Source organism: Alternaria infectoria, assembly GCF_024043175.1.
Source record: "Alternaria infectoria strain BMP 0036 chromosome Unknown scaffold_4, whole genome shotgun sequence".
NCBI classification, from domain to species: Eukaryota; Fungi; Ascomycota; class Dothideomycetes; order Pleosporales; family Pleosporaceae; genus Alternaria; species Alternaria infectoria.
The window spans coordinates 1,898,771-1,915,133 of NW_026250693.1; the positions used below are offsets into that span (position 1 = coordinate 1,898,771).

Genomic DNA, 16,363 nt, shown 5'->3' on the forward strand with positions numbered 1-16,363 from the left:
AGTTAACTCCCATTGTCTTCTCTGTCTTGCAGTCTCTCAATCATCCGCTGCATTCGCTGTTCCTTCCAAAGCGTGTCAAGGCATTCGCAACTCATCATCTCCGCGCTCACATGAGGTCCCCTCACCTGCAGCTCGTCATCTTTCCCATCGTCAACACTCTCGCCTAAACCACCAGCTCCGCACAGACTCTCCCGTCCACGCCCACAATGACGTGCGTCCTTCACCTCACATCGCAGCCCGCCGCCTCACCCCCAAAATTGCTTGTAGTATGTCTATCGCGACATTCTCTAGGTATATAAAGCCCACCACCGAAGACTTTCTCATTGAAACGAAGAAGACAGCAATGCGCATCACCGGCTAGTCTAGTCAGTTGTCTCACCCACACTGGCTATCAGCATTGCAGAGTCATACCCATGGTCGCTCGTGGGTTCGATTCACTACAGTTGACAACAGAAAGCACGCTATAGGGTACGACTCTGTGTTAGTAGGTTGTCAGCGCCATCATTTTGTTTTTTGCCAATTCTTTTTCTATATCACAGTACGTCAACCTAAGAAAAACCTAAGTAGGTCTAGGGCCTACATCGACGTTAAGCTATCTACTTTGTAGACTTTTATGTTAATGTAAGCGGCAGACCTGTTTAGATTCTTACTTGTCAAAGGTCACAGCGTAAATAAAGAGTAGAAGGTAAGTTTATTTCTACTATACATGTGCTGCTATATCGCAGGCACGCAACTACACAACAGTTTTAGGTTATAAAAGACATGTTTTGCAGCGCAGTGTCCAGCTCATCAACCGCGGTGCTACTCACACCTTTCATGAATGCAATCGCCGCAGAAGGATCCATCCACATAGCTTGCATATCCCATCTCTCCTTTGGCAGCTCCGGGTTAGGTTCCTCGATGTCCAGGAGCAAAGCCTTCACATGTGGCTGCTCGAACAGCTCTTCGCAAAGGTATCCGGGCGCTTCCCCCATTCCCAACCCACACAAACCGGCCTCCACACCCTCCATCTCCGCATCTCCGGCCTTCTGATTGGCCGCAAGCTCGCTCTCCTCCGACACATGTTTAATCCATTGCGCCGCCTACGCATGTCCATGCCTCTTCCACTCGACTTCAGGCTGCTGTTGGACCTTGTCCCAGAGCTCACTAGCAGGGAAAGGGAGCTCAGGCACCTTCTTCATCATCTGCGCAACAGCCCGACGCATGGCGACGAGCTGCCATGAGCGCCATTGCATCACATCATGATCCCCTCCTGCCCACAGCTTCAAGAAGGCCTCCCGTTCGGTGAAAGAAGTTGATTGCGACACTGCTTCTTTCCACGCAAGAACAAAGGCGTGGATGAATTGTTGCGCTGATCCGGGGCAGTATGCACCTGGGTCTTTTGACGCGCCTACGATGACGGCGGTCAGGATATCATATCGGACGACAGCGTGGTAACGACTGAAAGAGTGCGACTTGTCGATTTGCCAGTACCATATCGCTTTGACGGCGTCGATGTCTACGCCTGGCGTCTTGATGGCTTTGAAATCGGCGGCCAGAACCGCGTTGTAGTTGGCAAGTAGATATTCCAGCTGGTACTGCTCTGGTATACTCGGGACGTAGATGGTAGGTGCCTTGGTGTAGTACTCGTGGATAGTAGGGCGACTACCGAATGTGAAGATGCGCCTGGGAACACGCGCGAGCTTGATCTCGAGCAGTCGGGTGGCCTTCCGGTGGAGTTCGAGAAGTTGGTCCTTCGTAAGCGCCATGATGTACCTATTGATGCAGGTGTTGTCAGGGGGTGTTGTTAAAGAGTAGATAATCGGAATAGATTCAAGAGAGGAAGTCAAAATCTGGCGCACTGAGATAGTTGATATTGTCGAGGTGAGCGAGAATCGCGCGCGTTTGCACTTAGGCAGCCCACTCACCCTCACTTTCGATCAAGAAATGGCGTCACCAGCGATTTTTCTTTCGCGCGAGCAGCTCGCCTTCACCTCGATTCGGTATCATGAAATCAATTTCTATCGGCCTTACCAACTCTGCTTGTTACAATCTACACACCTATCAGGTTCCTTTTCCTTCCCATCATCAAGATGGCGCTTACCGACCAACAACTCCTCGACCTCCACACCAAAGCCGGTCACCTCCTCAAATTCAAGCTATCCAAGCTCAAAATCCCCGGCCGCGTGTTCCCCTCAGGCCGTCTCCCCACCCTCCGCGACATCTACGAGAACCCAGGAAGCCTACACGTCCCTACCATCCCTCCAAACCTGCAGCTCGACTTCGTGTTTGCCAACTACAACGACTTCGCCGCCGCCAACTTCCTCGCGCGAAAGAACGACCAAGACATCAAAGTCTGCATGGCAACATGGCACTGGCAGATCAGCGAGACACAGTCGTTCTCAAGCTGGCACAAGGAGATTCGTTTCAACGTTCTACTAGCACATGTAGTCCTCAACACGCCTAATGCGCGCAAATTTCTCGCGGAGAAGCTCGTTGTATTCCTCGAACAGTTCGTCGGCGCATGGTTGGAAACGGCGATGCACATCGAGTACGATGGGAAGGAGAGGCGCGACTACTGGATCGCTCGGCTCTGGCGCACAAGCCAGTATGATCTGGTACATTGGGGCAAGCAGGCTAGGGGCCGAATGGGTGAGGCGGTCAAAGCGCTCGAAGAATGCGTTCCTCCGCAGAAATACGCCACGGACGACTTTTGGAGCGTAGCCCGGCAGATGCCAGCGGAAGAGTACCAGAAACATGGATCTGCTTGGGCTATGCAGTTCATCATCTACAAGGAGAAGAAAGAGAAGGTTGTGGCGAAAGAGCTTCAGACCGAGCACACGCAAGACCAATTCTCAAAGGGAAATTTCATGGGCTTTAGTAGTCTTTCCGTGGACGATTCGGTACCAGAGTACCTCTCGGAAGACCTGTTCAATCAGCCATTGGTGAAAGCCCTTTTGGTGGATGTGCGCAACATGCAGTTGCAGGTGCCTGAGAAGTTCGCCGGCTGGTTGGATCCGCAGAAGGCTATTGAGCTCATACAGGATAAGATGGAGGGCTTGGAGGACGTTACGGAGCAGATCAAAAACATGTCTTTTCTGAAGGCGTAGGCCTTGAGACTGTTGGTAGTTACCTCGGGGTCATAAGAACGGTCGAAAAGCACCCACGTAGTGTCATGTAGGCTCGCGTTACTGTATTAAACCTTGACTTTTAGAAGTGCTAGGCGCCTTGATCCGATGGTAAGATAGTGAAGCAGGAGCGATGTAGAAATATATCCCAACAGAGCCAATGAGGGAACCGCACACCACACTTTTAAGAAGGAGTACACGAGCCATGAAGCAGCAGCGCAGGAGCGCCTGCCCACGCTGTAGCTGCAATGTAGTAAATCTCGTTCCGAGTCCTGCTTCCTGTTCTTTAGCACCCACAAGAAGGGAACAGGTACGTGCACATTTCGTTTCCAAACTGTAATTTGGCTTTAGCGTGCTAATAATAATGTATTTATGTAGCTATCAACACTAGAATCTCGCGAAAATGTTCGCCTGGCTCGACTGGAATCAAGTCGCCAACAAATTCCTAGGCGACTGCATCGCCGTCATGATTGGCCTGGGTTTGGCCTTTCTGCTTTGGCGCTTCGGCCCTGACTGGCTGTGGCTGAAGTTGGGTGGGGCGCTCGAGCGTCGCATCCTTGGTGCGATGGTGAGGGAGGCGATGAGGGAGACGGAGAGGGAGATGGAGGCGGAGCGGGAGGAGATGCGGGAAGTTTTGGCGCGTCTTCACCGTGAATTGTGATTTTCTACACTTGTGCATGACGCAACACATCCACCTAGCAATATATGACACCACAATGTTCACACCTCAAATCAACTGCACGAGGATAATACGCACGCACCTCATCGCTGTATCTTCGGCTCTAGTAGACAGATCACCTTCATAAGCTCATCGTACCTAGCAAGCCGACACTCCTCGGATCTGGCTGAACCACAGCTACCGCTTTCCGCTCTTGCCATGCAAGACGTCGTTCGCAGTCGAGTAATGTCGCAACCACTCAAAACGAACCCATCGCTTCCGCAAAATTCTCGCAACGCTTCCGCAAAATCTGATCTACTCACTGGATTATGTAAGTGACCACCAGTCAGACCATTAAGTAGACAATAAGATTAGATAATGCACCCCAGAGCCATACTTCAGACTTATCGCTTATGCCTACGATACTGCGATGATTCATTGCCAAATAGCTACCCATCACTCCTAGAGCTCATCTCATACCTATAATCAAGCAGCAATAATCCAAAGACGGAGCTAGGTTAATGTCAGGCCTGTCCCGTACGAGTCGACCTCGAGAGCACCCTAGAGTCTACATCAATGTTGAAACACTCATTTTGCATGGTTTTATGTTATTGTAGGCTGCAAACATGGTTAGAATTTTCCGTACATTGGGTGGGAGGTTCGACCTCAAAAGCACCCTAGAAGCTACATCAATGTCGAATCACCCACTTTGCGTGGTTTTATGTTATTGTAGGCTGCAAAACTAGTCAGGATTTTGGGTGGGAGATTCGACCCGGACTCTAGGTTCGGTTATTCTCATTCGCTACAGGGTTGCACACGCACATGCACAGTTATTTGGTAGCAAATACTGCCCTGGACAGGCTCGATATACAGAAAGACTCTACAAGCTTTGACGAAACGCACTTCTTTCAACTTATTGCAACCCATCTAACCTTCCCAACACCGCGACCATGCCGATCATCAATCTTGGACCGTTCGGACGCTACCGTCTCTCAAAGCTACACGACACAGCCGAACAACAAAGTCTACTAGAGGATAAAAAATATTCAAGAACTGGTGGCACTGCCTCAAAGTCACTACCTTCTTATACATCACAAGGTGAAAATTGCGTGCCTCTGGGCTTGCCACCGAAGGAAATAAGACACTGCGCTCCTCCCAAGGCTCAAAAGCCAAATAGTCAAGTTCAGCAGCTGCAGCGATATATCCTCGAAATCCTCGCGATTACTTTCTCCGCAAATTTCGACACGCTCAACAGGGCTCTCCAGGATCCAACATCAGAAGGCACTACTACAATCCTCTGCGACGAAGAGCGATCGGAGCTTCTGGCGCTATCGGGTCTTGTACGCAAATGCCACGATCAGCTACATCGCGTTCCGGAAATTCGTATCGAGGCCAAAGACGAGATGACACTAAGCGACAAGATCTCCCAGCCCGGTCTGCAACTAGAGTACAACCTGAGCGAGTACGCCTTGGAATTGATAGAATGGTACGGATCCTATACTCGTGCGTGTGGGAATAGCCACACCTGGCAATACACGATACCTGGCTATTGGGAGAAGAACCCTACGATGGGTTTCAACAATCTAAAGGAAAGCATGCGTACGTTCTCTCTGATCATAGAGCACACGGCGCCTAGCCAGCATGTTTTCGACATTCTGCACGAAGCATGGGATGTCTGCCGAGAAAAGCGCGGACTTGAATGCGAATACGAATTCCTAAGGAGCAGCAATCCGATCTACTGGGCTAGACGGAACGGATATCATCTCATGGGATCGATTCTGTCGCTGTATATTACGACGCTTGAAGTTGCGGGCAACGCGCCGGTGCGGCCGCGATTTCTGTGCGGAAAGCCACCGAGATTCCTGTGGAAAGCCACGTGGGGAGGAGGTGGTCGGTAGTGGATCTTTTTGACTACAATAGATCTGCTGCCAAGTAGCCTTCATAATACGCCGATCAAATGTAATACATGCCACTAGAATTTTATGCTCCCCTCATACATGAAAAGACTGAACAGGCGTAAACACTACATTGATATGATAACATGCAAAGTGGGGTACCTAACATCGATGTAGGCTCCGCGCTCGTCGCTAAGTTAACATTCTATGCCGTTACAGTCCTCCCATCTCCTTATCCAGCACCTCCAACCCCACATCCAACGTACTAATACTCAACAACGTCGCCAACTCCAACACCTCCATAATCTCCTCCTTCGTCCCCCCATAATTCAACACATTCCGCATATGCAGCTTCAACCCCGGCTTATACATGTGCGTCGCCGCCGTATCAAACGCACAATATATCAGCTCCTTGACTTTGGGTTCAAGCACACCCTTGCCCCCCTCATTCGTCCACGGCACAGAACTAAACTCCGTATACGCGTCGAAGAAGTCGGGTGCAATGAGCAGCATCTCTTCCCATAACGCGTTCCAGTACCCGCGCTTTGTCTGAAAATCTTGCTTTAGCGCGAGTTGCTGGGGGCTCATGTTTGCCATGCCGTTTGGAATGGCTTCGCCCCGCTCTTCGAGGACTTCGAAGAGGATTGGGACGCCCACTGTGGAGGCGTGGATGCCGAGGGTGGATGTGAGACAAAGTGTTTCGACGATTTCGGCACGGGAGGCGCCTGCGGAGAGGGCGGCGCGGGTGTAGCGGTGGATGTTGGGGATGTGGAGGTGGGTTGATGATGCGCTTACGGCGAGGGAGACTAGGGACTGGATTTTCGGTGATAGGTGGCTGCTTCGCTTTGGTATGGCTGTTAGGCGGAGCGATGCTGCGAACATCTCGGGTGAATGTTTGAGCATCCGCGCCCAGGACTCATCGTAGGCTGCGGAGCCGAGCTCGGTATCGAAGCGCTCTCTTAACCCCTGTTGGTCTGGTGTGAGAGACATGTTGTGTACTGATATCAATGTTTCAAATCGATCATTTAGACAGAAATGAAGACCTGGATAGCACAGGTGGAGGTTGGGTCGCTGATACCACGAAGACAATTGCTTTCAGATCATTGCGGAACATATAAGATCTTGACATTAAGACACGAACGCGTAAAACACAAGGTTGCTAGTTCCGCGGATGCAGTCTGCATTGTCCTGCCTGCCGCCCCTCAGTCGCGTATTCCGAGTTGGTCGATGGTGAGGAGCAAGCAAGCCCCACATTTCCCCAACTCAGCTGTGTGGGGAAGCGCAGGGATCAGCACACCACCTGGTGGCTGAACGAGAAGGATTACAGCTGTAGCGAGTAAGCTGGGCTTCCCCATACTATGAGTCGATAACGTGGTAAGTGCGAGAGGCGATCGGTATCCCGATATCCTGTGCAGAACAACTGCTAGGTGATGTCTTGAACGCGAACGACTAACCATCCACGCTTTGCTCCGCGCCGAAGAACCGCGTCTTGTTCTTTGGATCGTTCTCCCATTCAACGTCATGTGCAAAGATGATCTCAACGCCTTCTTTCTCTAGGGCTCTGATTCTGTCAATTGTCGCCTCAGCTTGCTTTCTGTCGGCATGTATGCAACAGACTTGTCCATGAGCATCGTTCCACTCTCCGATCGTTTTCTCTCCGGTCAACAGTCGTCTGTCGTGACATGCATCTCCGCCCATGTAAATTTGGTGTTCAGCAGATGTCCGAGCGAGAAGATTGATGTGTCCTGGTAGATGACCGGGTGCGTCGACGATGAGCAGTGAGCCGTCATTGAAGACATCCAAAGTCCGAGGGAGGTTTCCATGCGTTTGCCAGGAGCCACTGAAGTTGATGGCGTTCGTTTCTCTACATGAGTTGTGCTTCGTCAACACGTTTGCCGAAGGTTCCGATAGTTCAATGGTCCGCTCTTCTGGCAGAAGATCACTTTCGAAGAAAGAATGGCCACCACGCAAAGACGACGAAGTGCCATCCAGCAAGGCAAGTGAGCCATGACCGACGACGAAGGTAGATGTAGGAAAGTCTCGAGGTTCGCCAATATGATCCCAATGCACCTGCCGTAGCCACGTTACCTACCGTCCGCAAAGCAAGGTCTTGTGACTTACGTGCGAATAGATCACATAATCGATATCCTCGGGTACTAGCCCGCCTCTCGCGAGGCTTTTGGTGACGTCTGGATCGGTACTCATTGGCTGTCTCGTCTCGACATGCTTTTGTATTGGTGGCGCGTATCTCTTGATGTCTCTCCTCAGGCCTAGATCGAACACGATTCGTGTCGTCTTCTGAGTGTTCTGATTGTAGTGCTGTATCAGAAATGCTAATGAAGGTACGGTTCGTCGTGCATCTCGACTAACAGGGTGTACGAATTGGTACTCCGGAAGAGAAAAGTGACCACACGACAAAGCGTGCACAGTGACAACGGCCGGCGCTGCATGGCCGGACTGCTTTTGCGAGACAATAGCAGACATTTTCCAAAGGTGATTGAGCTTTTCGTAGATGATGTCGGCTCAAGGTCACAAGACTATGACTGTTGGGAAGGATAGCCGCAGGTGCTCTCATGCACGAGCAGATGGAGATGACACGTGAGATCATCGTTCAGCTTACCAAGGTACCTATGGGGGTATTAGGTGTTGGCGAAAGAATGGGTAGGATTAGTGCGTCGTTATCCGTTGGAGAAATGTCTACCCCGCTTCACCAGCCGCGGCACGCTCACGACGCGTTATGATGATAGAGTGTTGACGTGTTTCTCAAGATCTTCAGGTCTCGTATACACACAAACTTCCCACTCAACGCTAGCTCTCTGTCATTCCTGAAAGTACTCTCGGCTTCAAGTCAATTCCCTACCTCTATCTGGCACACGCATTCGTCATGACGCATTCGCACGAGTTTAAAAAGCTGGGCTTCATCGGCCTCGGGGCTATGGGAAAACCCATGCTTTCTCATCTTGCCAACAGATTACCCGAGGAATCGCGCATTTGGGTCTATGACGTGGTCGAACAGATGGTAGACGATGCGTGTGCAGAGTTTCCTGGTCGAGTCTTGAAAGCAAAAAGCGCCAAAGACGTGGCGCAACAAGTCGTGAGTCGAAACGCCATCGTGCGAAAATGGCAGCTAACGACGTGGCAGGACACAGTTGTGAGCATGGTGCCCGAAGGTGCACATGTACGATCCGTATATCTCGACCCCCAAAACGGCGTATGCAGCACCGACATCTCGAACAAGCTGCTTATTGACTGTTCGACAATAGACACGGCAACCAGCCTCGCTGTGAAAGACCATATCGCCGCTGAGTTCCCCTCGGCATCGTTTTATGACTCCCCGGTGAGCGGCGGCGTTGTGGGAGCCATCAAAGGCACGATCGCATTCTTCCTAGGTTGTGCAGAGTCGGACCCAAATATTGAGCGCCTCACGTATCTGATGAGGTTGATGGGTGGGCAAGTGATACCTTGCGGAGGTCCATCCCTTGGGCTTGCAGCGAAGCTGTCGAATAACTACCTATCGGGTATCATTGCCATAGCTTGCTCTGAGGCTTTCGACATGGGAATGCGCAGCGGATTGGATCCCCGAACTCTGGCCAAAGTGTACGCCGCTGGTACTGCCCAGAACACTATTTGCGACAAGTTTTGCCCTGTCCCACATGTATACCCCGAAGCCCCGTCTTCAGGAGGCTGGAAGCAGGGTTTCAAAGTGCAGCTCATGCGCAAAGACTTCGGTTTGGCCGTGGACATGGCGAAACGAGTAGGGTCGAGAAACGTGCTGGGTGATGTTGGACTACAGACATACGATGGGGCAGCCAACGATCCGCGGTGTAGGGATTTGGACTCGCGGGTGGTATATCGCTACCTCGGTGGCCAGGAAGACTGGCGATCTAAATCGAACGGCGCGTGAGCAGCAACGTGGGCCTGTGACACCCCATCGTTATCGGACCCGATGTCGCTGAACCTCAATTTGCTGTGTGTAACTAGTCGCATTAGCGTTATGTTGAAGTTGGAGAAGATTGGGGATGTTTGGGGTAATGCCGAGGGCGGGCTATCTAGGTACGAAGCTACCATCGCGGGGCAAGCATGCCAGTCTTGTTAGTTCGTCACAGTACTGGTACTACAAACGCGCAGTAGATAGACTATCATCTTCCTCATCCTGTAAATTCTTTTTGGGGTAGTCAACCTCTTTCACGTCAAAGCCGCAACAGCTGCCATCGCACCTCGAAGCAACCGACCGCCAGCATGTCGACCGATCCGAAGCTCGACGAGTTACACAAGCAGCTCTTCGATGAAGGGCTGAAGATGAGACGGAGTGTGGTGGGAGATGAATACGTCAATCGCGCGCTGGAGAACGGGTCCACCGAGTTCTCACGAGCCGGACAGGAGCTCGTCACCGAGATGTGCTGGGGATACGCTTGGACACGTCCAGGTCTCGACAAGAAGCAGAGGAGTCTAATCAACATCGGAATGCTTATGGCACTCAATCGCGCCCCCGAGCTCGCCGTACATGTGCGGGGGGCAAGGAACAATGGTCTTTCCGAGCTTGAGATCCGTGAAGCCATCATTCACGCCACAACATACTGCGGTGTGCCGGCTGGGGTCGACGCGATGAAGACAGCTGAGAAGGTCCTGGATGACATGGCAGAGAAAGGCGAGATGCCGCGAGAACTGGGCGAAAGGAGCAAGAAGGCGTGAAGATTGTTAGCTTGTGACGAGGGACAGAAGACGCGTCGCGTCGCGTTGGACTGTGGCTGGGGCAAGTGGCACCCGGGATCATCCGGCCCGGGCAGGGACGAGTTGTTCGACAGTGATCGTAGCAAACCACCATTCTTCATACCTTGCTTCTGCGCGAAAGTGTCAAAATAACATCTTCCACCTCATGCATTCTATCAATATGCGTGCATCCTGGACTGTGGGTACCTGTCACATGTGTGATTGGTGGCTTTCCCACCTCTTCCCAGCACCCCGCATGTGAACCGTCGCGTCCCCGCGCTTCATTCCTTTCCCCACAATCTCACGACCCGACTTCGTGAAACACGACTTGCAGTCTCCAAACTTCATCTAAGTGCTCAGGCTGCTCCAAACTCGGCTATCGCCTGCTAAGCCGGTCGCAATTGGGCCCTGTGTGAGCGAAAGCGTCGCGATTGGTTTGATGGAAGCCGCTACCAGTGGAGAGCAGGTCCCGCAAGCTCAACCGGGGAAGAAGGAAAAGCGATTCCAATGTCCACACTGCCAACGGGCCTTTGCTAGGCTGGAGCATCTCCAGCGTCATGAGCGCATTCGTAAGTCGTGCGACTCGCGTCGTAAGCCAATTCTAATATGCGTCAAGATAGCGGTGTGAAGCCCTTCAGCTGCGCAGCATGCAACTATTCATTCACACGCAGGTATGATACAGGCAGCATCGTGTACGGCAGCAGCTAAAGACTCAATTCAAGTGACCTGCTCGTTCGTCATGAGCGACTCACTCATCGCAAAGGGCAGAGTACACAGCAGAATGACCAGCATACTCCCGCTGGAGATACGTATAGCTCGGTCGAGACTCGGCCGCACAAGCGCATGCGGTCAAGTTTCGATGCTGGACGTCCAGTTCCCGAAATACCCAGTATGATGTCCTCACCTGCTGTTTTGGACATGCAATCGTCGCAACAACAACCCGCAATGTCACACGCCTCCATGACCTTTGGGCACAATAGCCCCTACTCTTTGACAGCCTTGTCCATGGCTGCCGAGTATCAAGCTCTCCAAGGTAACATGGCAAATGGCTCTGCTCATGATGCGATGCCAACCCCAATGCCTTCGCATGCTGGCACGATAGCCGCGAGTGTTGAAGGCCCACACTCAACCATGCTCACGGAGCCGTCTGCTCATAGCTATGAGTCGACTTTTGGAGAGTCACTGGATAGTCTCACTTCGTTCCTTGACAGTGAACCACTAAATTCGTACCATTTTGCGTCCCTGATCAACACCGAACAGCCCATGCCGTTCTTCTCTCCAGATTCATTTGGCTACGGTCAACAAATGGCGACCGAGCCAGAAGGAACAACAGCGCCTACACATGGTTGGAGACCAACCCAAGTGGAAGAGCCTCCGTCGCTTTCACGCTTCGGCTCTCGGTTCCCTTCTTTGCAGCCGGACGATCAATCCGCTCGGAAACGATCGTTAGCAGATATTTCACACGAGGATCGGCAGGATATTCTCGAGATGCTCCAGCCCTTCTCCATGGTCATACCCAGCGACTTCGTTTTACCAACGCGATTAGCACTGTGCAGATATATTGCTGCGTATATCAACGGGTTTCACGAGCATATGCCATTCCTCCATATACCGACGATGTCAGTGGAGACATGTTCGATAGAGCTACTCCTAGCATTGGCAGCTATCGGTGCGCAATACACTTTCGAGGGCGAAAAGGGTGTCGAGCTGTTCAATGTAAGCAAAGCAATTGCGACACATCGTATCAGGAAACGGGACACGCGCCTGGTGCAGCTCCAGCATCATTCTGAGTCGGATCACTCGTCGCCCCACAATCATCCGAGCGACACTCGTAGCCCTCAACGCAAGGGTTCCGTCTCGGGACCGCTGGGCCTACCTTCACAGGCTGATGTTCCTGTACTTGGCGAAGATCTCATGCAGACCGCTCAGGCACTACTCTTGCTCATGGCACTGTGTACTTGGGCAAAGCACAAAGAGATTCTCAGAGAGGCGTTAGCAATCCAAAGCATATTAGCTACCCTCATTCGGGATGACGGACTCGAGATCGAACCTCTCCATGAGACCATCTCATGGTCGGACTGGATTCGGCGCGAAACGATCAAAAGGACCAAGTTCATCGTCTATGGCTTCTCCAACCTCCATTGCATCGTCTACAACATTCCGCCATTCATGCTTACGAGCGAGGTCAAGTTGCCCTTGCCGTGCAGTGCCGCGGAATTCAAGGCACCTACGGAGGCTTTATGGAGGGAAGCGAGGAAAAAAAGTGCACCTGAGGTCCTGTTTCAGGATGCATTGAAACGTCTCTTCACAAAGCAAGGCCGCGACGTCACCGAGGTCAACTCGTCGTCTGGAAACTATGCCTTGATACACGCCCTGATCCAGCATGTTTTCTTCCTCAGACAAGTGGCCCGATGCCGTTTTGAAGGACCCGGTGATCTGAGCGCAGAAGACGTCGCGTCGCTCGAGAACGCTCTGCGAAACTGGCAGACAGGATGGCGCCAAAATCCCGAATCATCGCTCGACCCGATGTCGCAGAACGGTCCTGTCGCTTTCAACTCAACTGCATTACTTCGATTGGCATACATACGACTCTACGTGGACACTGCAGGTCGAGCTTTAGAAACGCGCGATCCTGTGCTGATTGCCAATGCCTTCCGCGCCGGACCTACAATCAGGCGCTCGCCAAAGATTACAAGAGCTGTGCTCCACTCAGCTCACGCACTCTCTATACCCATCAAGATCGGCTATCGTCTCGTGGCAAAGACACAATCGTTCATCTGGAGCATTCAACATTCGTTGTGCACGCTCGAGTGCGCCTACCTCATGAGCAAGTGGCTCGAAGCACTGTCGGTACCGGAAGCAGACCCACCCGTCACAGAAGACGAGCACAGAATCATCGCGATTGTGAAAAGCATGTTGGATGAAACCGAGTTTGCCGTGCCGCCCAACATTACGCCCGACTCGCCCAACTTTACACGACATCTCAGCGCGGGGGTGCTCAGGGTCTGGGCGATGATCTTCAAAGGATCTCAAACTTGGGCTATCGTGGATGTGATCGGAAGCTCTCTCAATCTGTATGCCGATATGCTAGAGTCTGGGTGAGCAAATATATGAAGATGCTCGATCTTACCAATAACACGCAACGACTTCTGCGGACTTCAGCCGAGATATGTGGCTTTCCCGATGCAAACCAGGGTTGAGTATCGAATGAAACCAAGCCTCGCATCAACAACCCAAATTGGGTAATAACCCAGCTGCATGGTTTGCGCGGAGAATGCCACACGAGACAATCAAACGCGTATAAGAGAGGTCCCCGCCGAGCTGTTCCCGCTGATGGACAATGGGCTCCCAACATGAGGCGACGTTCCGAGTGATGCGGCCGCCGTTCGAAACCAGCCTTGATTGTCATCAATACTTTTTGAACACGTCAAAACTCCAGCAAGATCTACTCCGATACCCTCACTCCACTATGGCCAAACAACGTTCCGAGCGGTTACGGGATACGCTCTCCCAGAAGTCCAATAGCCTCCACTCATGCAGCCGATAAACCAGTGACGTATCGAAACAGGAGTTGTCGAGCGACAAGCTGGATCGCAGTTGACTCACGAGAAGCGGCGTGGAGGAAAAGCCGATGGCCGCGTGAGCTTGAAAGAGTGGTGAAAGAGTGGTGAAAAAGTGGTGAAAAAGTGGTGAAAGAGGTCGAAAGTGCAACTAGCGAAGGGAAGAAACAAGACAAAATCCATGACGTGTTGGGAACATCGGACCCTGACCTACCCTGAAGTACCATGGGCGTGTTAGAAGTTCAAGGTATTACCAAGCAGAAGCAGGAATAGAACTTCGTGTCTGTTCACCGAAAGCACGGGGGTGGGTCAGCCCGATTTCATGGATGCGCATCGAAGGAGTCCTACTTTCAGGACCGGCACTGCCACTTCCGGAATGGAGCTTGTGGTGCGAAGCAAGACGCGGAGTTGACGAGGCGCCAGACAAGCTTCGAATAGGTTGTCACTGCAATCTAGTCCACACGTCCGTTTGAGGTGTGTGTTGCGTAGGATACAGTCACACGTCAGTGTCACTGTCAGCAAAGGTCCCAGCGAGTTCGATATGGATGCGTTTCAGGTGTTTCCGGACATTACACGCGCTTTGGTGGTGTCGAGATAGCTGCCCAACCACCAATCGACTTGCAGGCGTCACCTGAAGGCTTTGCAACAGCAGCTTGGCGGTAAGATAGAGGCGCTCATCTTCGAGCAACTAATCCACGCGAGATAGTGATTGTCGATGAGACATGATCACGGCTCGTCGTTTTTGGCTAAGGGCAAAGCTGTAGCTTAAAACCCCATCGACGAATTTAGACGGTGCTGACGACGAAGAGCCGTGTGCTCTCCTATAGGTCTGTCACTGGCACAGAGTGCTTCAATCTATCGGCGAGTTAACAGCTTTCGCATACCCTACCTCAAACAGCGTGGGTGCTCAATCCAACTGCATGCTGCGCCGCCATTCGCGAGTCCAGTTAATTACCGTGCTGCCGGGCGTAATGTGCAAGGTTCAATCCAACTGCATATCGGTTAAGACAGTGGCGCATCGGCACGGGGTCAAGCCCTATCCTCGGGTTGGAGTTGCAACCCATGCGCACGTTAGGTATGTCTGACATAAGCAGCGTCTGTACATGCAGTGGGAATGGACATGATGTGAGGCGGCATGTATGTATGAATATTGTATTTGTCTGGCGGCGCGCATTGTTGTTGTCCAGCAGTAAATGTCTCCCGGTGGTGCGGTGACAATCTCCCGGGTCTGTGTTGATCACGACACGTTGTCGTGGTGTAATGTACCAAGTCGATAATCGTAAACACGGCGGCTGGTTGTATTGACATCTACTCAAGTCGCTCTACCGGTATCTTGACTTCTTGCGTGATTTTGGTCATGTTGTTGACCACTACGAATCGAACGAGAGTTAGTACAAGGCCTGCATGTGTACTATACATGCTACTTGCGGTCATCAACGTCGACTGTCTGCTGATTGCTTCCGTTTGGAGCACCCGAGGTTGAAGCGTCCGTCTTCCGTGGGTTGGTGTCGATTTGAATAGTGACCTAGCAATGTCCATTAGCATTAGCAGGCAAAGCGGCACACACTCAGGAAATGTAATGCTTAAGTTGTACCTCGCCATCTAGGCAGGTATAGTCCAAACCTACCGGCCCATCGTTAACCAGAGCAACATCCATCATAGCAGCAAAAAGTCCGTCTTTGACCTTGTCGGACTCATAGAGAGATCCGACCTTCTTGAAGAAGGCGTGGTATAGTGTCTTGGCTTGGTCGCCGTTTGCGGATTGGTGGAAATCCGGCTTGTTTCCCTTCTTCATAGAGGCCAGTAGCGTGAATTGGGAGACTGTCGACATTCAGCACACCGATTCCGCAGCAAAAGCACTGTCATAGAGTTTCACACATACCACACAAAACCTCGCCATGGATATCGGTCACGTTGCATTTCCACTTGACATGTCAGTCTCAGCCGAGAGAAAAAGCATCGGCTTCATACGCGGCCCGGCGGGTTCTTGGAATCGTCGTCCCAGAGCTTGGCCTTGAGTATCTTGCTGGCCATGGCCTCAACATCCTTCTCCGTGTCGTCTTTGGAGACGGCCGCAAGGACCAGCAAGCCCTTGCCAATCGAGGAGATCAACTGGCCATCGACCGTGACTGATGCCGACTTGACCCTCTGCAGCACCGCTAGACACGCTTAGTATAGTCGTGGTTACGTGTGCATGGAGGCGGGGTCCGTACTCCTCATGATGGCGGGGTAGCAGCAGTACCTAGATAGTGAGAGAGATTGCGATAGCCTCACGGTGATGTGTGCAGCAGCGCAACGACGTCACGCATGGGAATTGCGACATGCGACAAGTATGAGACGGGGCTGGAAGAGGGTGGAACGCGTAGATGAAACCAGACGCGTGGGGCCAATCGTGGTGGCTAGTGGCCGCACTCTTGGCGAGGACGCTAGGCC

At 52.1% G+C, this 16,363-nt stretch overlaps 9 protein-coding genes across 9 annotated transcripts; 5 read left to right on the plus strand and 4 right to left on the minus strand.

The window, feature by feature from the left end:
* Positions 1-1,082: 1,082 nt before the first annotated feature.
* Positions 1,083-1,748, minus strand: J4E92_003636 (uncharacterized protein; the record flags this gene model as incomplete). Its single annotated transcript, XM_051495032.1, has 1 exon — positions 1,083-1,748. The coding sequence occupies one exon, from the start codon at positions 1,746-1,748 to the stop codon at positions 1,083-1,085; it is 666 nt and encodes a 221-aa protein (XP_051355325.1).
* A 324-nt stretch (positions 1,749-2,072) lies between these two features.
* On the plus strand, positions 2,073-3,089 carry J4E92_003637 (uncharacterized protein; the record flags this gene model as incomplete). Its single annotated transcript, XM_051495033.1, has 1 exon — positions 2,073-3,089. One exon carries the CDS (start codon positions 2,073-2,075, stop codon positions 3,087-3,089), a length of 1,017 nt encoding a protein of 338 aa, XP_051355326.1.
* A 1,626-nt stretch (positions 3,090-4,715) lies between these two features.
* Positions 4,716-5,663, plus strand: J4E92_003638 (uncharacterized protein; the record flags this gene model as incomplete). The annotated part of the gene is made up of 1 exon (XM_051495034.1): positions 4,716-5,663. One exon carries the CDS (start codon positions 4,716-4,718, stop codon positions 5,661-5,663), a length of 948 nt encoding a protein of 315 aa, XP_051355327.1.
* Positions 5,664-5,873: 210 nt separating this feature from the next.
* On the minus strand, positions 5,874-6,650 carry J4E92_003639 (uncharacterized protein; the record flags this gene model as incomplete). The annotated part of the gene is made up of 1 exon (XM_051495035.1): positions 5,874-6,650. One exon carries the CDS (start codon positions 6,648-6,650, stop codon positions 5,874-5,876), a length of 777 nt encoding a protein of 258 aa, XP_051355328.1.
* Positions 6,651-7,109: 459 nt separating this feature from the next.
* On the minus strand, positions 7,110-8,144 carry J4E92_003640 (uncharacterized protein; the record flags this gene model as incomplete). Its single annotated transcript, XM_051495036.1, has 2 exons — positions 7,110-7,730; positions 7,782-8,144. 2 exons carry the CDS (start codon positions 8,142-8,144, stop codon positions 7,110-7,112), a joined length of 984 nt encoding a protein of 327 aa, XP_051355329.1.
* Positions 8,145-8,544: 400 nt separating this feature from the next.
* Positions 8,545-9,564, plus strand: J4E92_003641 (uncharacterized protein; the record flags this gene model as incomplete). Its single annotated transcript, XM_051495037.1, has 1 exon — positions 8,545-9,564. One exon carries the CDS (start codon positions 8,545-8,547, stop codon positions 9,562-9,564), a length of 1,020 nt encoding a protein of 339 aa, XP_051355330.1.
* A 176-nt stretch (positions 9,565-9,740) lies between these two features.
* On the plus strand, positions 9,741-10,352 carry J4E92_003642 (uncharacterized protein; the record flags this gene model as incomplete). Its single annotated transcript, XM_051495038.1, has 2 exons — positions 9,741-9,746; positions 9,885-10,352. 2 exons carry the CDS (start codon positions 9,741-9,743, stop codon positions 10,350-10,352), a joined length of 474 nt encoding a protein of 157 aa, XP_051355331.1.
* Positions 10,353-11,987: 1,635 nt separating this feature from the next.
* J4E92_003643 (uncharacterized protein) lies at positions 11,988-13,472 on the plus strand (the record flags this gene model as incomplete). Its single annotated transcript, XM_051495039.1, has 1 exon — positions 11,988-13,472. The coding sequence occupies one exon, from the start codon at positions 11,988-11,990 to the stop codon at positions 13,470-13,472; it is 1,485 nt and encodes a 494-aa protein (XP_051355332.1).
* Positions 13,473-15,350: 1,878 nt separating this feature from the next.
* Positions 15,351-16,150, minus strand: J4E92_003644 (uncharacterized protein; the record flags this gene model as incomplete). The annotated part of the gene is made up of 5 exons (XM_051495040.1): positions 15,351-15,455; positions 15,558-15,751; positions 15,813-15,855; positions 15,902-16,089; positions 16,144-16,150. The coding sequence occupies 5 exons, from the start codon at positions 16,148-16,150 to the stop codon at positions 15,351-15,353; spliced, it is 537 nt and encodes a 178-aa protein (XP_051355333.1).
* Between the last annotated feature and the right edge of the window lie 213 nt (positions 16,151-16,363).